Source organism: Vollenhovia emeryi, unplaced genomic scaffold (assembly GCF_000949405.1).
Source record: "Vollenhovia emeryi isolate VEMERY1.0 unplaced genomic scaffold, V.emery_V1.0 DF939228.1, whole genome shotgun sequence".
NCBI lineage: Eukaryota > Metazoa > Arthropoda > Insecta > Hymenoptera > Formicidae > Vollenhovia > Vollenhovia emeryi.
The window spans coordinates 116,549-141,899 of record NW_011967138.1 but is presented as its reverse complement, the minus strand read 5'-3'; the positions used below and the strand labels follow the sequence as shown (position 1 = coordinate 141,899).

Below are 25,351 nucleotides of genomic sequence, written 5' to 3'. Positions count from 1 at the left end.
GCCGGTGCGCCAGGTAAAATGCACACGGGCGCACTTCAACGGTGCAATCTTGCGTGACAAGCGAATGCATTTGTGTCGAATGTCGTCCGAATCTAATATTACTCTCCCCCTTCGTCTCCTCTTCTAGATTTGCTTTTTTTTCACGGTGAACAAGTTTACCTATAGTTGTACAATCGATCATTCGTGGGCGAGGGAAGGCTCTTTCATGACCGAATTAATATTTCGTGTTTTTAGTGTTTATTGATTCTTTTCAGGAATAGAACTGAATCATTGAGCCTTTGTAAATTTTATAAGCGGGACTTGTGTGCCTCAGTGGTCATGGAAGGGTTAAATCTTCTGGGAAGGGTTAAAACCAAATTATAGGTGTAGAAACTTATTTCAGGACATTCCGTCGCTCACGAGAATCATTCATTACGTCTTCCCCAATTACTTCCGTTTATTGTTATTCGAGGGAAACGTCGAAATCGAGAGCCTATGACTCGCGAGCTCTAACGAACGTTCTATTCTAACCGAGTCGCTTGCCCCTGACAAGGGGCGGTGATATATAAAGATATTTATATGCCGCGAGCTCTCTTTCTCCCTCCCCCTCCCCCTCCTCTTTTCCCAGGGAAAAAGTTCCGGTGGATAAAAACTCCGGATGAAATGCCCACGAGAGTAGCAGAGTGCAGTTAACGCGTGTGCGAAGCGATATGTGAACGAGCTTAGCAGAAATACATTTCCTCTCGATCACAGATCTCTTGGCGGAATCCAAGTCGATTCTCTCTGCGTGTGTGTCGAGAATTTGATATCTTCTTGCGGAATATTTCCCTTCTATTTAAAAAAAACTCCCCCCGAAGATTTTGCGATCAAGATCCTTTTCCAGCGAACCTCTATTAAACATCAGGCGAGACTCTACTCTATACTTTTGAAAAAGTAGACGGCTTGAAAAATTCATCTTTCGCGGAAAAGGATACATCCTGTTGTCGTACGCGCCGCATACGATTCGCGTTGCGAATAAACGGTGCAACAAGATGAGAGCGGCTTCTCCCTTCGTTTGGTTTATCGATCCCGATTTATCCGAGTTTTGCATAAAACCCTTTGTCGCGCCCGCCGCACGCGTGTATATTTTTAATTAATTTTTTTTGCAGAAGTGCACCGCAGCGACATATGGAGTTTTAATAATACAGCACGCACAGAACGAGTCGGTTGAATTATTTATACGTCGAAAGAATGAAACACTCTCTCTCTCTCTCTCTCTCTCTCTCTCTCTCTCTCTCTCTCTCTCTCCCTCCGATTGCAACGCATATATCTTCGCGATAACGATAACAAATTAATCCCGACGTTGATCGAGATTGTTTCTGCAGTCCGCGCTTGTTTATCAGATGCACCGGCGCGGGGAGAGACTGTTTACTATCGAGCACGACAAAATTAGAACAATGCGCCCGCCTTTTTTTTATCGCGACCCCACTCGCCGTCTCGCAGGCAACAATTGTTCCGCCAACACTGTGTTTTTTTGGCAAGCCTCCCGCGCGATTTCAAGCGAGAATAGCGCGTGACGCCCGCAGATTTCACCCGCAAGCCCCGCGAAATCCGCAGGGCGTCGTTAGTTAATTAATGACACCCTTTAACGCGAAACCCACGCGTGGCTGTGGTAATATCCGCACGCGTTTTATCTCGTTTTAATTAATACAGATTATTTTACGTGCAAAAGGGAAACCCGTACGTATATCGCAGTAATGAATTCGCATTCGATTCACACGTCAGTGAGTAATATAGTGAAAAAAATTGTAGATCCATTTACGAGGCAATGAATTTTACTCCTTGCGATTCTAAATTAAAACCCAATTCCGCTTGACTGCGAAAGCGTTCTCAATTTAACATATTTCGTTGGCGGATTAGACAACAGCATGATGCAATCAGGCTGGATTTCCTCTACGCACAAGCACTTTTTAGTCCTTCGCCGTGAGGGTGGCGTCTACAAGAGGTCAAGTTTCCCCTGTTTTCCGCGTGATGTTTAATTTATGACACGCCGCTTGTTTCGAGGAGTGCTAGCGCCGTTAAAGATTAAAATGCTCTTTTATGCATGAGCCTTTGCTCGATCTGTGCCATAACGCGACGATAATTTATCGTCGCGCGTTGTAAAAATAAACATTAACGCCGGTTTTTGAGATCAACTCGCGGAACGGGAGCCTCGTACGGGGGCGTTTCCGAAAAACCAGCTACGCTTCTGTAAAACGGCGACGCGGCGTACGTTCCGCGAGATTATCGAAAGTAAGTGCCTTTGTGTTTTACGCGGAGATATTTTATGCATACGGCAGCTTTACGCGTGCGACCCCTATTTGCGAGACGCGTGTAGTCGAAACTGATACAATCTCGACAAATCCGCGGGAGGGCAGGGAGATCTTTATATTCCCCCCCTCCCCCGTGTTAATTTCCGTGACAACACGGCAATTGGCGGACGTATTGAGATATATTTAGCTGTATTTATACATAGAAATTGAACTGATCGACCCAATCACCGTGGAAAACATTTAAACGAGCCGATATTTATTTAGCACAAAACTTGTTTCAAGTCGATCAAGCGCAACTGTATTTAATTATTAATTTTCATAGTTTAAGTATAACACCTTAAAATTTAAACGTAATGGGGAAAACAGTTATTCGACGTATCTGGCAATACTTTATTAAAGGAATTACCGAGAATTCCGGTCCTTTTCAAGTAAAAAGCGTCTTGATTAAATCTTAAAATTTATATTTGTACTCTTATATTTATACTTAAGTATACTCTTAATAATTATATGCAACTAGCTCAAACTCAGCCCGGGCTTCTAAACTTAAATTATCACAAAGGGTCAAGAGGATGATATTGGAGGGGGAGAGTGGGGCGTCCAAGTTCCTCGTGGTAGTCTATATTTTCCGCAGGGTCCTAAAGAGCAACTATGCGAAATTTGGTTTACAAGTTAATAATGGACGTACAGAGATACCTAGAACATTTTACGTAGTTAGGTATATTTTGTAGTTATTATGTTATTTATATTGTATTAATAATATATGCAATTATATTATCTCGTCCGCGTGATTTGTCTCCAAAAACTGGGGCCGGGTTTACGTGCGTCACCCTGGACAATAATTTTCTCTCTAAAAGTCAATCAGTGGATTATCACTGAAAACAGTGAGTATAGTCATTGATTTGCAGTTACAAGTACACGAGGGGGAAACCGCTGACCAAAATCATGTACACTAATGCCCAGTGTGCATTACTTTATCTTATCCATCTTATTTAGCTTGTTTTGCCTTATTTTATCTTCAAGAATTATTTGACGCCAGTACATGACTAACAATAATTAAGCTTGCAATCGACCATAACTGGCAGCGTGTTTTTAACACAGAAAACTTATTGCGAAAAATTGGCGAGACGCCCGCCTAGAGAGAGGGAGGCCCAGGTTCAAACCATGGCTGAGGTAATATTTTTCGCAATACATTTTCTGTATTAAAAACACGTTGTCAGTTATGGTCGATTACAAGCTTAATTATTCTTATTTTATCTTATTATATCTTTATAATGCCCCAGCAAGGCCTAATGCCCAAATTAATGCCCAAAAAATGCCTAGTAATACCCAGTAATGCCGCAAATCTTTACGCCACAACGCCCTCGGTGGTTTACCCGAGGGGGAATATAAAATATATAATAATAATATAGATAAAGAATAAAGATAAAATGAGATAAAATAATATAAAAGAAGATAAAACAAGATAATGGAGATAAAATAAGGTAATAAGATAAAGTATTGCCCACTGGGCATTAGTGGGCATTGGTGTACAAGATTTTGGTCAGCGGTTTCTCCTCTCGGGTTTACCCCTCGTAAGTATACAACTGAAAGTCGCAGTACTGTGAATCAGTGACTATTCACTGTTTTCAGTGATAATTCACCGATTGACTTTTCGAGAGAAAGTATACAACTAAAAGACGTAGTAGTATACTTTTAACTGTAAATCAGTGACTAGTCACTGTTTCCAGTGATAATTCACGGATTCATTTTTAGCGAGTTCAATTTGCGGCATATCCGTACGCCTGTATCTCTCGACCCTCTGACGGATCATAAATCGGGGGCCTTGATCACAACGCGAGCACCCTGAAATCCACTTCGTCTGTCAAGGGGCGAAATGGATAGCGCGCGAGGAGTGATTTCGAAATGTGAACCTGTCGAAAATATCTACGCGCGTACGACGAACGTCGAACCGTTAGCTAGCTGCCAAAGCAAACAGCAAATGGACCAAAGTGAATCCGAGACTCCCGAGGGTGTGCTTTCCCTCCCCCTGTACATCAATTTTTAAACGTAACGCCGACGAGATTTACTGCGCGTGGGCTTTGATCTGCTCACGCTTGTTTCCGGCAACGTATCACTTATTGTTAGCGCCAGCCTTTGATTCAACAGGGGGCAACTTTAACTAACAGCTTCTCCCCCATTTTCGCGCGCGGAAAGAGAGAGGAAACGTACGCACGTTGATCGCTGCCCGTGGTCTCTGGATTTTCTATATTGTAATTCTACTCGGAAGCTATTTTAGGATTAAATTAAGATCGGGTTTCAGATGTTATTTTAGGATGCTGTTTGTCAAATTACACGCGACGCAACGGGAGACGCAATACACCGTTAAGATAATGTTTTACACGATATACGAGCGCGTCTGTCTCCGGATTACTCGTTTCACTCCGCGCGAGAGATAAGATGGTGAAATATAGTTTTTGCTCGCTGGAATTTACACACGGAACTCGATTGCGGTCGCGAATAGAGAAATTTATTGGGGTTATTCGAGAGAGCCGCTATTTTTTTTGGACGATACCAACGTCATTTGCATAATCTACCCTGCTGTCGTGCTCCGAATTTCTCGGCGCTTTTTGTCGGTGCACAATTCGCCGTCTCGAGGCTGTAAGCGCGATCGTGAGTGGATTTCGCCGAACCTTACGGAGCATTAAAGTGAGAAGCCCCTTTTTTCGTCGCGTGAAAATCGGTGTGGCGTAAAATCGCGAAGAAAACGCAATTTGTCTCCTCACCGGTTGTTTCGACGTCGATACATTGCTCGCTTAAAAGCAAGTAATTAACTATAATTCATCTCCGTTTGTGCTTCTTACGTCTCTCGTTTATCCTTCAAGGATTCTCGAACAGATATGTTTTCCTTATTGCTATCGTGAATTTTTTTTTAAGTGATTCCTGCACGAAGGCGTGGATAGTACGGGTGGTTTGGTGGGGTTTCTTTTGTTTTTTATAAATTCATATGACTTTTTTCATAAAAAAATATCACTTAATGCATTGATATACTTGGTTATATATGCACGTTTAAAAATATGTGACGTCAAAACTCAAAGAGCTGTCAGATTTCCTTAAAACATTATATTTTTTGACTCTACTAATGAGTACTTGCTTGCAGATGTCGGTCCTTATGACATTTTCATGTTTATCTCGTTTTTTTTTGTTAAGATCCACTTTTTCTATAAAATAATATTAACCCTCAAAATGCTTCTGCGAGTGGCCGGCCCTATGTTAAAAAGTACAACTTTAACATTTTTTAACGCCAGTGTTTTCTTGACCGTATCTGGCATTTTTAATAATACAGAAAATTTATTGCGAAAACATGCCTCAGTTGTCGAATTGGTGAGACGCCCGCCTAGAGTGTAGGGAGGTCCAGGTTCAAACCCTGGCTGAGGTAATATTTTTCGCAATAAATCTTCTGTATTATTAAAAACGTCAGATATGGTCAAGGAAACACTGACGTTGTTTAATTACCGCTGGCGACATTAAGAATATTCTTATTAGTTTAACATTGTTTCTTTCCTTTATTTACGCCGGGTCTAAAATTTTGCGTACCGACAGATAAAACTTGCAACTACAACATCCTTAAATTTCAATGTTTTCCCCTTTTGGTCGGTTTATGCAGGCGCCACCTTAAATCAAAAGTTTTATTAACAGTTCGGTTTGCATCTGCAATAGTTCCACAATTTCTGATCGGTGTCCATGTATTGTCGGCGGACTCTGAAGAAAAATGGAGCACAATCCATTTTCTTAATACAGTATTTTACAAGGTCTTTTGTCATTAATTGAACTAAATACGAACACTTTTCATGCAAAAATGTATACCGAGTGAAAAGAACCATGTAAAAGGAGTTTTCCCAATCGTTTTTCCACGCGGTTTTTCGCAGTAACGCGATTTCTTCTTACGTGGAACGTATCTGTCGTAAAAACGAAGTGTCGTCGATACGTTTGTATACGTGTCGTATTAAAATAACCGCCGAGTTGTGCACAATGGCTGTAGATGTGCATCTCGCAGCAGCTGAATCAAGGGCACGATCTCTCGGCATTGTCGACGCGCGTTGGCTGGCGATGTGCGAGGGCGAGCGAGCATCGTTGGAATAACGTCGGATATAAAATCATTGTTTTCGCCCGATAAACGACTCGATGCCCCGTCCAAATTGTTGTTGGCCGGCGCGGAAGCGTCACGACATAATCGCCAATAAATTCAGCTTAGCGCGGCCGGCGGGAAAGCCGTGATTTTATTTAGAGACCGCGGCTCTGTTGTCTTTACGCAACGACTTTGTCAGTCAAGCGCGTAATAACGTTTGTAATATCGAGGAAGAATAGCGAGAGCGTGGAAATTTATCAATTTTATTATTGCTAGCGTAACGTTCTTCTATGACTTGAAATGTGACTTTCGATGTAAGAAACCCCCCCTCCCCCCCCCCGTGTTTCAAGGAGACCAGGCCGAGAATGTGGAAGGAAATGAGAGAATTGGTCATTGTGCATTTTGATGCGTCGACTGTACCCTCTCACTTTCTCAAAATCAATTAGTGAATTATCATTGAACGCAGTGAATAGTCGCTGATTTACAGTTATAAGCGTACCACTGCGATTTTCAGTGGTACACTGATAGCTGCAAATCAGTGACTATTCACTGTTTTCAGCGATAATCCACCGATTGACTTTTGGAGAGCAGAAAGGATTTCTCATAGCAAGACAGAAAAATCTTCTAATTCCTATTCTCCTCTCTAGAATTAAGTAACATTGAAATAAAAGTGGCATATATAAATTTACGATTATTGCGTCTAGAATAAAATCTTCCCCTGACGTGTTGCAACGCACGCACTAACGACACTTTTCCATTTGCTCTCTAAAAATTAATCAGTGAATAGTCACTGATTTGTAGCTATCAGTGTACCACTGAAAATCGCGGTTAATATAAAACCAAACTATTCCATTCTCAATACGAAATATGATTATCGATTTTACGATAGATCAAGGTGTAATTGGACCCGAAAATCTTTTCTGTGAAACACGATTTCGCCGCACATAAGGAGGGGTGGACGCAAACGCGACTGCGTCGCATTAAAATGATGGACCGTCGTGACGGCTCGTACGCACCCGGTAGCGTCTGCCAAGAGAGAGAAAGAGAGAGAGAGAGACAGAGAGGACCGGGTCAGAAGAACGGGGAGGCCAGAGAGAGGCACATTGGTAAATTCTCCATTGTCGCATTTGGCCGTCGCGGATAATAACGCGACGCAATTCGCCGAAGGGACGCGGAATCGCATCGAGAAATCGCGCCCAACTGTCCCGCAACGATCCGCCACTATTAATAGCTCGTATTAATAGTGACCGTCGGCTCTATAGATAGCGTGCAGAAGTAGTTGCCTCGTGTCGCGTCCCTGTAAGCTGCTTACGGGCGCGCATCATTAGCGTGCCTCGCGAGCGCAAAATATCGCGAGATATAACGAGATGACGTTCGATAGAGCGATCACGTTCGCCGCCGACGCCGAATCTGACGCGGTGATTTAACCGGGGATTGTCGCAGCATCCTCTCCATGGCGACGCTAAGATCGCGGGCTTTGTCTCCCTCGAATCACAGCTGGCCGTTCTCGCGAAGATGTCACGAGGCCGCCTCGCGCGAGAGCAATCTTTCGTGTCAACAACCGCACGGCGAGATCCACGTTGATAAGTCCCGACCGCGTTTTGACAATCGTTGATTTATGCCAGCTGGATCCGCTGGTCGGGGACCTGTTGCTGCAAACAACGGCATTGCGCGCGGCCCTACGTCCGCCCTTCTCTGTGCGCGTACGAACGGATGGATTTACGGTGACACCCGTTCGACAGCTCGCGTACATCAGCGAGGGCAACGCGGCGCGCGGTGAACGCAACGGACCGACGGATCGAGGGGATGACGGAGGGTCGGCTCTGTCCAAAGGAAGGATATTTCCACTTTGGAACTCGGCCAATGGCCGTGTGCTTTGAGATCTTATGTATTGATCTTGCTTAATCTCGCCCACATGTTCTGCCGTCGCTCTAATTCATCTACGGCGATTATTTCGCGCGGCGTGTGCCGGGCGTTCGAAGTCCCTCGTTAAGAACGAGCCGGTGTATTTCTAATTAAACTAGGGGATATCGCGAAACTAAAGATCGTCGAGGTAGTCGTGCGATTATATAGACGTGCTCCTCGAAACGAGATTAAAGGATCATTTCGAGACGGCGGCGAAAACGATGAAATGCACATATTTGTGTAACTTTGCGGGAAATAATGTAGATTGAACGATGATTTGAAAAGAAAGGAGTACTTTAAAGCCTGGAGATTCTGCTTCTGAACTCCGTGCTTTTTCCTTGGCGATACTTTTGCTCCGAGCAGCTCCATCTTCAAGTAAATTGTACAGAATTGAGAAACTTCAACTTTGAGATCGTGCACCGAGTTGATGAAAGATCGTTCCCGCCTTTGCTCGAGGTAGTCTGAAAGTCTTGAGATCTTGCTTTTAAACTGTTCTTTTTTTACAAATCGAGCCGCGCGTTTCTCTCCGTTCAATCATTACGACTGGAAAAAGACTATAAAAATTTTAATTTATTTCTGTCGCTAGGATTCCCATTGCTAGACTCATCGATCTTCTGCAAAAGTGCTACAAAAATATATTTTTATTTGATACAAAAATGGCTCAATGAAAATATGTGTGAGAATGTATGTAATAAATATATTGGTCACATGCTGGTAGTGGATATACAGGGTGTACTAAAACCACCGGATATCCTTTTAATCACAGATTCTTTAGACAATTTCAAGACGAAAATTCTAATACAAAAATGTCGAGGCTATAATCGGTTTTAAATAATAAGCGGTTTATATTTCACAAATGATAGACCTGAGATTTCGCGCGCTCAGGTACGGCGACATGACAAGTGATAAAAGTGTTCCTATGAATGTCGCCCTTTTTACCATAGTAACGACTTTTATGGTAACTGGTATTGACCGACCACTTTGACAGTTGCAATGCTTTGTGCAAAGTTTTACTTGAATTATTTTCAACATGTTTTAGTTCACACGCCCATTATTCGTAAAGAAAAGATACTATTATAATACAACGCGTAAAGAAGCGGAAAAACGTATAGCGACGATGTTATTAAAATTTATGCGATTAGCATAATTCATCATTTACATTTTTATCACTTTATATGTCGCCGTGCCTGAGCGCGCGAAACCTATCAGGTCTATCATTTGTGAAATATAATCGCTTATTATTTAAAAAGTATTATAGCCTCGATATTTTCGTATTAGAGTTTTCGTCTTGAAATTTTCAAAAGAATCTATAATTAAAAGGATATCCGATAGTTTTAGTACATCCTGTATGTATAAATGACAATAGCTTTGTACAATCGTACAAAATCCGTGCATGTACTTCGTTTCTGACAGATTATTGGATACGTGATTTGGGTTCGACTGCTGTTGATCCGAGAACAATGTTATGTGACGAAACATTGTAATCGATTTACGCCCGAGGGATTAATCGAGTCCTGGAGATTCCTATAATATTTCGATGAATATTCATTGAACTGTCTCAGATGATAGTCTGTTTGTTTGTTCATTCGATAAATGCTGCAGATACCGAGATTCGTCATGGCATATAGCAACATATATCGACACAGTTCGAGTAAATTGTCAGTCGTTTTAATACAATTATTATATTTTAGGAGAGACGCACTTAAAGAAATCGGTATAACACATTTTTTTTGAACGTCACATTTTTAAAGAGTGGCAATGGGGAAATGAATTTCACCGCCGTTATCAGTTTTTCGTGTCTGTTAAGTAAAATTGGTAACAAAACTGCAGGAAAGTGAGCGAAATTTCCGCCGCGAGATTCAATATATCCTCCTCGTTATCTAGAAAGTTAAATTTTCCAATTTTCTTTGCACAATCTCGATTTTCTAACTTTCTTCAATGCAAAGCGCGACGAGGGGGGGAGGGGACGACGAGTCTTTTACGCCGACGTAATAAAATGCGTAAAGCTAATTATTTCCCTACGCGAAAGCGGGAGAAGAATTTCTCAAAGAACGTTAGTAACTCTTTCCAACTTCGATACTGTTTTCATTACTGTTATGCTTTGTCACAGTTGAATTGAGTTCTGCATAAAACACCAGTTACGGAACGTTGATAAAACGTTAATAGAGCGCGGCGAGGTATACCTATAATAATAGAAACGGGCGCCACTGAGATACGTTTATTGTCAAAGCGAATTTCTGCGACAAGACAGTTTGGCATACAGCAACAGGTTGAAACTTTGTTCGCGGCTTCGTCGGGTGACTCGGCGAAAAAAAAAACAATCGAGGTGAATCGATCCGCCTTAGCCACCGAAGATTGCTCATTGGCGCAAGTTAACGAAATTCGTAATCGTCTAATATTTTCCTTTGTCGCGAAATATGATGTTAAATATTTATCAATATTTGCGACTCACGAATTCATCTCTGAATTTTCATTTGCATTTAGAGAGAAAAAACAATTAAAATAGTTTCTCAGTAATTTGAAATGTTCGATCATTTTAATTGATTGACGTTCATTATTTTAGAAATAAGAGGCTCGAAGAGGCTCGACGTTCATCCGCAACCTCAAATAAAATATCCCTCGGAAGATGTAAATTGGAACTTGCGTAGTTACTCGTCACAATCGCCACTTGAGTGGCTGAATAGAGGCGAATTGTCACAATTAAATTGATTTTTCGTCTAAAAATATTCGTGCTTGCGCACCTTGGCAAATTCACCGGTGCCGATTTTAACTCGATTCCCGACCTGAATTCTTCTAGTAATAATTAGACGTGGTCCCGCTTCTAATTGGCAGCCCCTAATTGGAGCACCGTCTTCCCAAGAATGCGTTCGACGTTCGACTACGAAATTTTCACCCGGAATTAATTATCCGCACATCGAGTTCTATGTAAACGATAGCAATACAAAAGTTTTCCCGAACATAGTGTGTGTTATACACGGAGAGAATTTTCTCTTAAAATTTACCCTGAAAATCATGTAATCCCGGAACAACGTGGCATTTTGAAAAATTTTATGAGAATTTGTTGCAATTTTACCATACATTCTACACAGTTGAAAAATTTGTGTTAAATTTAACAGATATCACATGTCCCAAACGGTCCACATAAATTTTTGTGTTAATTTAACATATTATGGATACGTTAAATGATCACACTAATACTCTGTTAATATCTTAACACGAAATAAATGCAAATCTCAAAATAATTTGAAATAAATTTTGTGTAAAATAAACATATTTTTAATGGCAAAATGGATTTTAAAAAATGTAATTTGTATATGTAATTTTTACAGATGTAATGAGTCAAATGACGGTTCGAAATCACTCTCACTTATGTTATATGGAATAAAATCAACATTTTGTTCTGTAAATTTTAAGAGATCAATATTGTTACTAATAATGTAGAACATATGTATTGTGTAAGATTAAAAAATAAGTACACATTATGTTGTTTTAACATTTCTTTTCAAGTATTTTAATAATTTAACATTTGAGGTCAATTAACACATGAATGTGTTAAACATTTAACACAAAAATTTTAACCGGCATTTTCTTTAACAAGAAAACACAAATTTTCCCACTGTGTACTGGCAAATATATTTTATTAGTAGAATGTATAGTGAAATTAAAAAATGTGTTATCCCACGATTACATGATTTTCAGGATAAATTTTAAGAAAAGATTCTCTCTGTGTACGCACAACATGAAAGTGAGCATTCAAGTGTCTCGAATTCACGATCCTAGATCGGTGATTTTATCCAAATTTTATCGTATTTTAAGTCTTGTCTCTTTTCCTGGTCGTTGTCCAATTCAAATTACGAAAACAGGATAAGAGACGCGAAATCCAAGGCACATTTCCTTTTCTTTTTAAGTTTCTATCTGTTCCGCAATACTCGACGATTTCTCGAGCTGCCATTGAGCTCCTCGGGAGTCCTTTAGTCGCAACTGAGACGTAATATGAAGGTCGAGTGATGCTCAGGGCTGCGTAGGTCGGAGACTAATTGCCAACTAATTTGTTCTCATCCCGAACGGGAGAAAACATTTCTCCTAGGCCACGGGCAACATTGTTCGCGTATTTCTCCAATAATTGCTCCGGGAAGACAGCGCGAACCACAATCGGCTGAATTATTCACTCCGGTCGATCGATGATGTCGAGAATAGAACTTTTCGACTTATTCCGAGCCCGCGTGCATTTTATAATTCAGGATCTACAAAAATACAAATCTTACACAACGAGATTATGCAACGTGGCATTTTAGCTACCTGTAACTTCGCGAGGGATCGGGGATTTAGGGAACGTCGCTCGTTTTTAAGGGACACTGTATTTATAACATATTTAAATTCAACCCGGCAAGTTTTGCCGACGCCGTCAGATATTTATACGATGTGACCAGCGGCTATGATAACGGATTGCAGGGCGGATTATTGGAAGTCCCAAGGCCGTAAGTTCTGCGACTTCTGCAAGTGCTGGATCGCCGATAATAAACCGAGTATCGACTTCCACGAGGGCGGCAAGAAGCACAAAGAAAATGTCAGCAAGCGGCTCAAGGAGATCCACAAGAATAGCACCAAGCAAGCGAAACAGAATAAAAAATTCGCGGATGACCTCAAGAAGATGGAAAATGTACGTATAATATTTGTCGTAGACAAGTTAAGACACACGACGACACCAGTGATAAAGTAACCATTTCTTTCGTACAGGCGGCTATGGCTGCGTACTTGAAGGATGTCGAGAATAACACGCGGGATATGACCGCTGAGAAAATCATCAAAGAAAAACTCAACAGGATAGAAACAAAAGAAGTGAGTACAAACTAACTTGTTAAATTTAATACCTAATTTTAGATATTACGCCCAACAGATCCTAATATTATCAGATGTAATATTTATAAAAGTTGCGCAAAGATGGAACTGTATTGCTCCTCGCTATGTTAAAACCACGAAGCCTAACAATTTTAACAATTTTTACGTTTTATATTTTATTTTCATTGATATTATTTTATGTAATGTATGGGTGTATTTCTAGACTCCTCAAAACTGGAATCGTATGCCGTCAGCCGCTCCAGAGACGGTACCAAGATTCAAAAGCAATCGCGAACAGGTGCGTAGGTTCATCGATCTTTCTAATTGTTCAATGATATCGAAACGAGATTAAACGAAACGAACATCTTTACAAAATCCGGAGTAAAAGCCGGAGTTTGCTCGCAGTTTCTGTCTTCGAACGCACTTGTCCGTTATTTTCTAAGAAAACTAGACCGTGGTTCATCAATGCGGAGTGACTTTCCAACCGAAACTTTTCCAGTTCTCGCCGAAAGTGGATCCTTGTGACCCGGCAACTTTGTCAAAGGGCGCGCCGTCGTTTCCGCGAGTCCAGCAGCACGGCGGCGAGAACAGGACTCCGGGGAAGGGTAAGGCGGGCAAGGCGAAGGGAAAAGGGAAAAAGACCCAGGAGGATGATCGTGCGACCGCACCCGTCAGAAAACTGTGGTACGAGGCCCGCAGTCCCGAAGGATACACTTACTACTGGCACATTGAAACGAACGGTGCGTGGTACCCTTGTCTTTTTGTGCTCGTCTGCTTTTTGGGGTATCTTCTTGAGTCAGGTGGTAACTGTATTGGCAACTGTATTTCTCGCAGTCGTTTTCAGAGCAAATTTTATATTTGCTTCTTAAGATTTGTATAATTTCCATATTTGCGTGTCTTCCTCCAATTATTTATAATTTACACAATTATTTTTATTTTTTACATATAAACTATGTGTATCCTCAAAATAGGATTTTTTCATTTCTATACATTAGCGAATTATGATTATGAAATTGTTTGGCTGTTTCTTTTATATTTCTCACTATCGTAAAAATATTAAATTCTACTCTTCCTAGTCCTTGTCGCGTTTTTTTTTCTTCTTAAAGTTACAATGCTGTTGCTATATTGTGCACTATGAATCCTGATTGAATCCCGAATCTTAGATCGGGCATTCCATAAATATCATTTGATACACATTAGAGTCGGTATGGGAGCCTCCGGAGGAGGGCTACATGACTTTCGCGGAGCAAGAGGAGGAGGCGAAGGAGGAGGTGCTGCAGAGAGAGCTAATGGAACAACTGGAAAGGGAGGAAACGATCGAGAAGGCGGATATTCTCGAGGAACAACGGGCCAACGTCGAGAGGGAGAAGTTGAAAGAGTTCAGGAAACGACCCGTTGAAAACGACGGCGAGCAAGGTGACAACGAAAGTGCGGATATAAAGAAGGAGACGGTCGAAGAGGAACGACCTTACTGGCGGGACTACAGTGTGCCCGAGAGACCGCAACCTTACGGATCCTGGCAAGTCGTGAAGCCAATGTAAATATTTGAATAGCCATACTATTCCGATCGCCAAGACGAATTAAGATATTTTTCGCGAAGATTTATCGCGCAACGACTAACCATTTCTCTTATTAATTCTCGAGTGAGGACGATGCGTAAGATACGTTTGCATAATTTGACATACGATTAAACGCGTAGCGTTTTTCAGGCAAGATACGCGTGGCGTGGTTCTTCTTTTTCTTGAGTCAACATAAGCAGAAACTAGAAATGGAATTCTTTCGATATTTATAAGTGAGATAACTGGAAATTGACATAGTTTACAAATTAAGAATAAACTTTTGTTACAGACGTTGAACTATACTGATTGTTTTATTGGTTGATTAATGTACAATTAATTAGTAGTGTTATTATATGTATACGAGCGTATCGTTACATACAAGTATACTGTTTTATTGTATTATAATGAGATTACTCGAGAATTAATTAATTTCCTACACTGTTGCGCAGTTCCAAGATAAATACAAAAACGTTTGATATTTCAGCAAAAATAAACCAGTGGATCTCCAGTTGCCAAAGCAGCAGAAGCAGCAGGTACTGCCTACATTTGAGAAAACAGAACCACCGCCACCACGAAGGACTTTTAAAGAAAAAACTATTACACAAATTAGTACCGGTGATAGTGATGATGAAACTGCCCCGACCACCTTCAAAAAGAGAAAGATCGGTAATAAGAACATGCGCAAAAGAACAACTGACGATTGATTGTAACACTGATTTGTGGAAAGTGATATAATATCTTATCTTCTGGTGTATACCTAAGGTATTTTTTAAACACGCATAGGCAATTAAACATTATGAAATTTGTAGATTAAATTAATAGATATTGATTAGTCGTAAGTTTGCATTTCTATAATTTTTGAATCTTTATTTATGTGTATATTTTACAGCAGGAGCGTGTAAATAAGAAATTCACGGTTTGTAATCTACATAAGTGTGTATGCACATTCGTACATATACACATTAATATAATTTTATTTGTATAAATAAAAAGTTCTATTGTATTTTATGTACAAATGTTGATTCTATTATAACTAAGATTAATTTTTATTAACATAATTAATATTTTTTTATGTAAAATTAATGTATTAAGTTTCATTATTAAGAGGCATCACTTAGAGCAAGTTAATGTTGTAGAATATATACATATCTTCTTATTAATATCTTTGTTCTTATTTTTAGTAACAGTTCTGCTGTTGAAACCAAACAATATTCTCGTTTATGTCGTCATCTGAGTAACATTGTCAATATTGTCAGTTCTGTCATATCTGTCATGCTATATCATGTACCAATATTTTTCGAATTAGCACTTCGTATAAAACACACTCGCGAGATAATATATGATGTTATGAGATTATAATTGCGCATTTTCTGATAAGTTTAATGTTAATAAGATAAAATTTCAGCAGATAGTGAGCCGGCTGAAGCAAATGACGAGACGCCGCTTTAATTAAAAGTGATTTATATATTTAATCACTTTGTTTTCGCAATACACGGAGCTATATTAGCAAACTTGAGCAAATATTCCAAATTTTAAGTAACGAATAGATACGCGAAAATATGAATGGAATGTAAGGATTAAAATAAAAATTATTGCGGGTATTGCACAGTGTCAGGAAAAGAAGTGATCTTTGAGAAACTGATAATACGTAAACTTCTCCGCTGTGTACGAAATATACAGGATGAAGGTGTGTGTTTTACAATTATCTTCGCTACCGTTATTAATGTTCGGATTCCTCAGATAGAGAAGTCACTTTCACACATATGCCGCGTGCACTGAATCCGAACCAATGATATGCTTAATATTATTAGTTTTCGTACACCGCACGCCATTGAGTTCATCCACAATGTCCTCGCGTAACCGTCCTTTGGTCTCCGGTAGCAACACGAAGGTGAACAGGAAACTGCATGCGCAGAAGAAGGCGAGGAGGAAGAAGCAGCCGTGCGTGTCTAACAAAGCAACGAGGTCGCTGAAGCTCTTGGTTACGACGAAAGCGCTTGCCCAGCTCACAGAGAGAGATACGGTCGAGGCCAGACTGGTCACGTCGCGGCTGAATATCTCGGACATTATCACGACGGGCCCTATGCCCATTCCCAAAGCGTATATTATCATGAAAGAGGACAGTGCCACCACCGGTATCCAGGAATAGGGAGACACCTCGTATTGGAGGCTCTGAAGGTAACAGAACGTGCCTATCACGCAGTGACACACGCACATCCCTACGCAGGAGAGGAGAAGCAAGGGCCGCCTGCCTGCACGCTCCACCAGGAGCACGGCTAGCCACGATCCAAAGAGCTGCATAATCGCCACGATAATAGATGATACATTCGGCGTCAGCGAACTGCCGGACATCTTGAAGATAGTCTCCGTGTTACTTATCTGGATGAGAAAGTCAGAAACTCAGCTTGCTTTTGCAAAAATGAAGACTCGTTTTAAATAGAATGAGATTGAAGGCCTGTAGTACCTTTTGTCACTTATCACAATGTTAAGTAGACTATAATTATGTTAATTCTAAGGCAACTATAAGTACGTTGACTGCCGTTCTACTCAGATTTCAAGAAAGCAGACCTTTCATAAGCAAGTAATTGTAGTAAATGCCTGTGTCTATCCGTGAATAATCGATAATTACCATCGCAAAGATCCCGCAAAGTTGTTGGCCGACGTACAAACCCAGGACAATGATCAGTCCTTTGATCGTCGCTCTGTCTCTAAGTAAATCCGAAAACTTGGCAGATTTCGTGGACGTGGTCTCCTTGACTTGCAACTGTATATGCGACAGCGTACGTTCTGCCACCAGACTGTTTCCAGCTTTCAACCACTTTAAGGATCTGGAACAATAGATTATAACTTTCTCCTTCGTGCAACGCTTTTAGGGGAGAATATTCGTTTCCTCGTCCTAATTACCTAATCGCCTCGCGCACACGATTTCGACGCACCAGATAGAACGGCGACTCCGGCATGAAAATGAAAGTGACAAAGTACAAGATGGCTAACGCTATGACGGCCATGGGGAAGGCGCGGAAGGACATCACGCCACCCAGGATGTAAGCCAGCAGTATCCCGGAGTTGACGGAGAATACCACGATACTAGCCAGCATACCGCGGATGCTGTCGCACGCGATCTCCGAAACGTAATTCGGCACGAGGAAGAAAGTGCTGGCGCCAGAGACGCCGCACAAAATCCTCGATATGTAGAGGTACGTGTGCTCGGTGGCAAAGGTGACCAGCAGCCAGGAGATGATTATTGGCAACATTATCGCGTAGCCGAACCTCTTCCGACTGAATCTGTCGGGTATCACCGACAGCAGCACGGTCATGATGGTGCCGCTCAGGCACAGAGTGCCGGTCAACCAGGACACGGCGTCGTCTGTCATGGGCTCGTGCCCGACGGGCGGCGAAGGACCTTGCAGCAGCGGAGTCGACGGTGACTGCCATCCCATCACGAGTCCGTAAGACACCCCCAACTGATTCACTGCAATTAAGTATGTAGAACTAGTGTGGAAGACTCGCGGAATAGATGAGGCTCAGGGGCCCAGGAGAAACTTCCTAATATATTATGTTATACACACGGAGAGAATTTTTTAATTTACTCTGAAAGTCATGTAATTGTGGGACAACATTTCGAAAGAGGCAAATTAATAAAATTCGTATGGCTCAAATATGGTAGACACAAATTTGAAGGAATAAAGGACTAAGCGCCGTGACAGGGTGTTAGTGTCTAAATATTTTTAAGAGAAAATTCTCTCCGTGCATTTTTATCAAGTGCATCTCTTAAAAATGTCTTATTTTTGTTTTCTTTAAAATTCTTTTTATGGTAAAGGCACTCATCGTCGGAGGACTATCACAGAGGAAGATTTCTCTTCTTCGATCACGGGACTAATCACACTGTTTAATCGTTCATTGGAAGACATCACACACACGAGGCATGTCGCTGCTCCTGGAGGAAGAACTCCACGATGAAAAAGTGCTTTTTCTCCTTTCCAACTTACCGACTATCGCGGCCAGGAATTGCCGCAACTTTCCCGGCTCCTCCGGCGGTTTTTCGTGCTTCTCCATCGCACGTTTTTCTAAACGGACGCGACTGCACCGGGCAGCTTCCGCGATTATTTGTCGGCCTCGAGCCTGAGATCGGCAGGGGATGAAATACGGCAACACATTAGTATACAAACAGAACACCCGTCTTGCACTAGACCCGCGTACGTGCTGTAATTCGATTTATAGCGATCGCTACTCACGTGAAAATTCTCGTTAGGAAGGGGCACCCTTATCTCGTTGTCAGTCGTTAATGAAAGCGCGTAAATAATAGGCACACAGTGCTCTGTGTATACGGCAAACATTTCGTTTTATCGGACCATCGTCGGCTTTAATGAAGTCTATTAGACACTGATAGAATCAATGTAGCCGTATCTGGACTTTGTAAATATCAAAGACCCCGAATACGCTAACGATATATGTACACATGTGTTTGAATCTTGACAAATTTTTCCTTTCTTGCGTCACAACGCCGAGTTATTTCATCATTTTTGCTCGTAAGTACAAGATCGTCCCAATTTTATACTTAAGATCGATCAGAAAAAAAAGGATCTCATCCAGCTAATGAAATAATTATAGCTTCTTGAGATCGTATTTAAGACAGTTAAGAAAATTATTCTTTTCCTCGGCTTAAATTTTAACTTCTCCTTTTTCGCACAGTAGAGGATACAATTTTATTTTGGCGCGTAGTCTGCCGAGCGAAAAATGTACAGTAATTTACACAGAAAATATTGTTGGGCCCAAAAGAGCCAGCCCGACCATGCTTTGGCACATTTTCTATTGGTTGTTAGCTTAACTCATGTTCATTTTAATTTATCCCTTGTATTTTTCATTACTTAACACATATATTTACACGAATAGACGGCCACGATAGACCGGCAATGACATCGAATCGTGTGTAATGAACAGTTTCTTTTAAATGATACGATCTAAGATACTGTCGTTATGCTTAACGCCTACCATAATACAAAATATCTTTTCCTTCTCGCGGAAACATTGGGTTCGCCAGTTCGAGCCGAGTATCTTTATCTCTCTTCCCCTTTATCTTTCATTTTAAATCATCGTGTCGTGCGCAAGCGAGAATTGCACCATGATGATTTACTGCCTCTGCATCTCGCTGATTTACGGAAAAGAGTTAATTTACCGTCGCTGTCCGACGGTGCGATTTGTGATTAATTGATAAAATTACGTCTCGCGGCGAATTAATTACGACTCGAAAACCCGTGCTTTCACGTGTGCGCGATAACGGCTTTTTAACGCCGAGCGGTGACGCGCGATGTTTCAAATTGTGCTCGACTTCGGTACCCTCGCATGTCGCAGTCGTCTCCGTTTGGAGAACGTTCTTTCCGACGATCCTATCGTCGCCTTTTTCTCGTTACAGAGAAGCCGGAGATCCGCCGGTGATGTTTTCGAATTCGAATCTTGCGCGTCGCGTTCGACGTCGCGCCAACTGTGACGCCTCCGAGGTATTCAGGTTGCAGAGAGGAAACCGTTTAGTCGCTGTCGAGTTAACGAAAACGTTGAGGGATGGTATTTATAGTTAAATTTTATATTTAAGATTGTCCCAAGAGTGCGATCTCGAGTGAGCTCTATATACGTCTCGTTAGCCGGACAAAATCTTTCTTTAGGCGGTTACATTGATCATAAATGAATTAATGTTGATTGAAAATTAATTGGGACAGGAATGAAAATAAGTGTTATACGATGAGAAATATTAAAAATTTGCTTATGTATTTCAAATTAAAAAAAATCTTAATTCTCAAATAACAAAACTTTACATTGTTTCTTATATTGAGATTAGACTATGGACACTTCGATCTTGCATCTACTTAAATTTGACCGTACAGCATTAAGATTGTATCCAGCCAGTGAAAATCGCAGCTTCTCGAGATCATATTCAATCCTTTCATGACCAGATTATTTTCCAGTCGCGTTCTGTCGCTCGTGAAATCATGATCGGCTCCTTTACTTCGCCATACGGATTCAATATTTGAGAAGGAGCCACAAACAATGGTCGAAACGTCGTGACTTTGAACATAAAAGTTTGCCACACATGATCGAGCGATCCTCCGAAGTTTTTTGATTACTTCTGGCGACTTATAAGATTTCCTACGTCACAGATTACCTTTCTTCCTAAGTTTTCTTTTATACGCAGTGTTCTATTGGTGACAGAATGCGTACGAAATGATTGAGTTGTTTTAAGCTTGTAGACAGAACTGTCCGACTGGGCCTATATTCCGTACACGATTACCGACGACCATCGATACGTTAACGACGTTTGCGCAGCTTTTCTATTATGTAGAAAAAGCTGCGCAAACGTCGTTAACGTATCGATAGTCGTCGGTAATCGTGTAGGCCTGTTACACAATACGTCGTATGTCGCTGTCGGATGTCGGGACGTGGTCGATGGTCCAATGAGAAAATTTATTTTTTGAAAAGGAATTTTCTTATTGGACCCATCGACCACGTCCCGACATCCGACAGCGACATACGACGTATTGTGTAACAGGCCTTACGGAATATAGGCCACCGACGACCATCGATACGTTAACGACGTTTGCGCAGCTTTTCTATCATGTAGAAAAAGCTGCGCAAACGTCGTTAACGTATCGATGGTCGTCGGTAATCGTGTACGGAATATAGGCCCAGTAGCGCGATTCTGTAACTCGTTATGTCGTCGTTACGGGCTTTGCGCAGCTTTTCTACGGTATATTAGATCTGCGCAAAGCCCGTAACGACGACATAACGAGTTACAGAATCGCGCTACTGGTCATGAAAGTGTCAAGACGATTCCCGATTCTCCTCCTTCACTCATTTCCTCCCTCGGAGACCAATTGGGAGGAGATAGCGTCGGCATTTCGCGCGTCGCGTTGATACAGAAATCTCCATCTCGGAGCCTTCCGGTCGACGGAGATTCAAATTCGCGCTTATCTCGCGGGCCCGCGAGAGGCTCGCGAATCGATAGTCGTCGCATCAGCTGTTCTCGCCTCCCCCCACCCCCCACCCTCCCGCGGCCAGCGAGTCATCCTTAAAGGTCGCTGTCGCTGCCTGTATCGTCACGGCCATATTAGGCACCCGTGTGCGGGAGGAATGAGGACGTTCTGCGACAAATGAGGCTCTCCTGAGGCTTGGCGAGGTGCGCGTCTCCATCCCCCGGCGTCGCGGACGCCCCGCGTCGATCGTCGATCGTCGCCGGGAGCCGAGAGCGATCTCCGAATTTAGATCGATCGGCGCGGGGAAGCGCCCGTCGGTCGCGCGCGTCGCCCGCCGTTGTGACAACTCACCTGCGTGTTGTTGTTTGATGCAGGGCTGCTGGGATCTTCTCGGCTGCGCTACGAGGCTGCCCCCCCCGGTCGGTCGGCGGATCGCGCGCGCGACAACCCGCGAAGCATGGCATGGCACTGCAACGGCACCACGAACCAAGAGATGGTGGCGAAGCTGAAAGGTAAGCGACCCCTCCCCTCGCCTCCTCTCTGGCCAGGACGATTGCCCCGCGGAGGTGGACCTTAGGTTGACCGCCGCGTTCAATGGCGAGGCCCTGCTCTCGTTGGAGTTACAGTCGCTCCGCTTTGCGCCGCTGATCTGGGATTACTTCGCAGATGCTGGTATACTGGCAACGGACAGGGCAGAAGCCGCCATGCTCGCCGTTGACAGAGCCAAGTACTGCCACGAGCCGGACCCCTATCTCGACCGTCCCCGAAGAATCGGTTACAACGTGACCATCAGCGCGCCGCATATGGTAATTTACGTATTTCGTTCCGCTTCGTCGCGGTCGACGTTTGCGTAGCGGAGAAGCTCAACGGGTCGTTCTTGCCCCGTGGCGTTTACGGAAAGTACTCCCAGGTAGCACGGCGAGTTCGCCAAGTATACCTCCTCATTTTCTACCTTTCTGAATTGTAATTCTCCAGGAATTCGTAGAAGAATGCAGTAAGAACGATTGGGTAGGTTACATGCATCATAATGAACTTCTGGCCGACTGATTGTGGTGTTGATTCTCCAAGAATACTTGAGATATTTCTAATCTTGCAGGTATTCTCCTTCAAATGAATTCTCTATGAGCTTGCGTTCACCCTTGTGCTATCTGGGTGTGTTTGCGACGATATGTAGTCAGTAATTTCAACGACGCGAGCTATTGACGCGCTTCTCATGATTTTATGATAAACACGAGGATCGCTCTAGCGAGCGGATGTGCCTGTTCCTTTGAGCTAAATTGGCTGCGCTAGTTCGGAGCTCGTCTTTCTCTTTCCAATGCAGGGGGAAGAATATGAATTTTGTACCGGCGCAGTCAGTTCAGCTAAAAGAGCAGACCCAATTTCTTGGTCGACGCTACTCGGCGTCGATTCCTTTTCACCTTGTTACCTTGTAAAGTACAAGTTAATCGTAATACTCGACACTTGAATATTACAAACGAATATCTATAGGGTAACGAGGCTAAACAATTATCAGAGGAATGCGATTTGAAACGAGGGTATCGGAGTGACCTTCTTATCTTATTTTTACGTTATTTACGTTAAACTTATATTTGACTTGGCGAAGGCTTTTCCAAACGGCGACGCGTCGCGCAAATAATTGTCACCGAGATTAAACGTACATCCCCTCGAGACTCAATCCGCTTCGAGCTAAATCACGCCTGTAATCTGCTGCAGCACGCGTACGCGCTGTCGATCCTCTCCGATCAGCTGTTCGACGGCGCCAAGGCACTCGACGTCGGCTCAGGCTCGGGCTACCTGTCCACTTGCATGGCGTTTATGGTAGGCTCGCGCGGGCGCGTAACGGGCATCGAGCATATCCCCGAGCTCATAGAGATCTCGGCTAGGAACGTGCGCGAGGACAATCCGCACTTCCTCAAGGAGGACCGCATCAAATTCGTGGGTAAGCCGCGCTCCGTTAACGCTCGAGTCCCCCTCCGCTATCGTTCCTGGTGTAGTCCCCCCAGCCCCTCACTCAGACAGTCGAAGCTCCTTCTCTCGTCAATGTCACGCCATTCCTTCCACGTCTCATGAATCTCAGTGCAAAGCTCGTCCGAGCACGATGAGAGAAGGACAGAGAAAAAAATAAAGAAACGTTCAAGAAGTTGTTAGACGTATGCATAGTTCGAATAAAAGAATACTCGTGATCCGTCCACGTGGAGTAGGTATGTACGTTGCCGTGAAGAGTCGAACGGAACACTGTCCACCGACTGTGTGGCTTTGCTGTAAAGGTAAAAGATTAAGACTGCCGACTAACGACAGGTCATTATGAATGCGCCTAGTGGGAGACGGCAGATTGGGACACGCTGCTGACGGCCCTTACAACGCTATACACGTTGGAGCAGCGGCCGAGGCTTTACCGCAGACGGTAAGCGTAAATTGTATTCAGAGAAAGAGAGAGAGAGAGAGAGAGAAAAAGACGATCGATGCACGAGGGAGATTGCGATACGTATAGATCGTGATGGCATGACTTTTGCAGTTGATAGACCAACTGGCTCCCGGAGGTCGACTGATCTGCCCGGTCGTGGCCATAGAAGGTTTCCAAAGGTTCCAAGACCTGCTGCAGGTGGACAAGAGCACGGACGGCGCGGTCACGAAGAAGAAACTGATGCAGGTCTCTTACGTTCCTCTCACGGATCCTACCACTCAATTACGTAATTAGGGCCATTAAGGTGAGGTGTCACGGCGGAAAGAAAGCCGAAAGACTTCTCGGGCGGACAGATCGAAACGGTCGCGTTTTACGAAGTCTGTTGACTTATAACGGTAATCGAAATTCTCGTATCCACCGACTAATTTTTTTCTCACGCATGCATAGATATGGAGTACACGTCGTCTTCGATTGGGGATATATCAATAAACTATATATATTTTGTACACGCCTTCGATTCTTTTGCGCCGCCCATTTTTCTCTGTCGACACTGGGTCTTCCCGATAAGAGCTTACTTTATTCCTTAGCTCAAAACCGAAGGATCTATCGTCGCGGGATTTAAGGATCTTTTGAGTCGAAATAAAAGTCTCTCACGTTTTTGTTTCATTTTAAAAGTAAACCCGAAAACCGCATTACTGGATGACCCAATATATCGTGGTTGCGACTGTGTACGTTTGATGTAATCTTATCAGTCTGTTATCAAGAAGTATTGAACATGTTACAGCGATATTACCGTGTTTGTTAAGTAACTTGGTCCAAGTTCTAGCACCGTGGACACAGGCCTTTACACAAACGTCTTAATCTATATTAAAACTTCCACCAAGATATGGGATTGTTAAGGCTAATCTACAATGTTTCTTTTTTTTGCGTCTAGATACATTCTATTTTGTAGCCAATAAATCTGTTTAATTTGTGCAAGTTGATTAAGTGTACATTGTACGTTGTACAATCGTAAATTGTCGACAAATTTTTTAAGCGCTTTGATCAGCTTATATAAAATAGAATGTTTCTAGACGCAAAGAGCACACATTGTAGATTAGGTTTGAGAATATATATCTTTACATTACGATTCATACACAATATGTAAATTGTATCTCTAGTTATTCAAGTACAAAACTCTATGTTTCTGCGGTCGAGCAACGTAATTGTTCACGCGAACAAATCGTAGTTTCAGGAAAAGCCCAAATTACAGAAGAAACATCATTTTTCCCCTTTAAACTTGCAACTTCGTTGCGATGAGAATG

The 25,351-nt window shown here is 42.5% G+C and overlaps 3 protein-coding genes across 5 annotated transcripts in view; 2 read left to right on the top strand and 1 right to left on the bottom strand.

Annotated features, from left to right (window-relative positions):
• The window catches only part of LOC105560487 (WW domain-binding protein 4), a 45,260-nt gene extending 29,579 nt beyond the window's left edge, over positions 1-15,681 (top strand). Inside the window, exons 2-7 of one of the 2 annotated variants that reach the window (XM_012009650.1) lie at positions 12,733-12,940; positions 13,018-13,119; positions 13,343-13,417; positions 13,619-13,859; positions 14,320-14,656; positions 15,163-15,681. In XM_012009650.1, coding sequence (XP_011865040.1) covers positions 12,733-12,940; positions 13,018-13,119; positions 13,343-13,417; positions 13,619-13,859; positions 14,320-14,656; positions 15,163-15,382 — 1,183 coding nt within the window. In that variant the 3' untranslated portion in view covers positions 15,383-15,681. Of the gene's footprint in view, positions 1-11,956; positions 12,941-13,017; positions 13,120-13,342; positions 13,418-13,618; positions 13,860-14,319; positions 14,657-15,162 lie in introns of those variants that run through there. The other variant, XM_012009649.1, reaches the window with a different exon arrangement.
• Positions 15,682-16,289: 608 nt separating this feature from the next.
• On the bottom strand, positions 16,290-18,895 carry LOC105560485 (facilitated trehalose transporter Tret1-like). The gene is made up of 4 exons (XM_012009647.1): positions 18,668-18,895; positions 17,583-18,150; positions 17,308-17,506; positions 16,290-17,057 (listed from the first exon to the last, which is right to left on the bottom strand). The coding sequence occupies exons 1-4, from the start codon at positions 18,732-18,734 to the stop codon at positions 16,434-16,436; spliced, it is 1,458 nt and encodes a 485-aa protein (XP_011865037.1). The 5' UTR covers positions 18,735-18,895; the 3' UTR covers positions 16,290-16,433.
• A 2,827-nt stretch (positions 18,896-21,722) lies between these two features.
• Positions 21,723-24,553, top strand: LOC105560484 (protein-L-isoaspartate(D-aspartate) O-methyltransferase-like). Of its 2 annotated transcripts, XM_012009646.1 has the most exons (7): positions 21,723-21,846; positions 22,018-22,155; positions 22,310-22,449; positions 23,357-23,582; positions 23,962-24,047; positions 24,159-24,351; positions 24,495-24,553. In XM_012009646.1, the coding sequence occupies exons 2-6, from the start codon at positions 22,101-22,103 to the stop codon at positions 24,339-24,341; spliced, it is 690 nt and encodes a 229-aa protein (XP_011865036.1). In that variant the 5' UTR covers positions 21,723-21,846; positions 22,018-22,100; the 3' UTR covers positions 24,342-24,351; positions 24,495-24,553. The 2 variants fall into 2 exon arrangements, with proteins under 2 accessions (XP_011865036.1, XP_011865035.1); XM_012009645.1 differs by having other exon boundaries at positions 24,159-24,553.
• Positions 24,554-25,351: the final 798 nt, after the last annotated feature.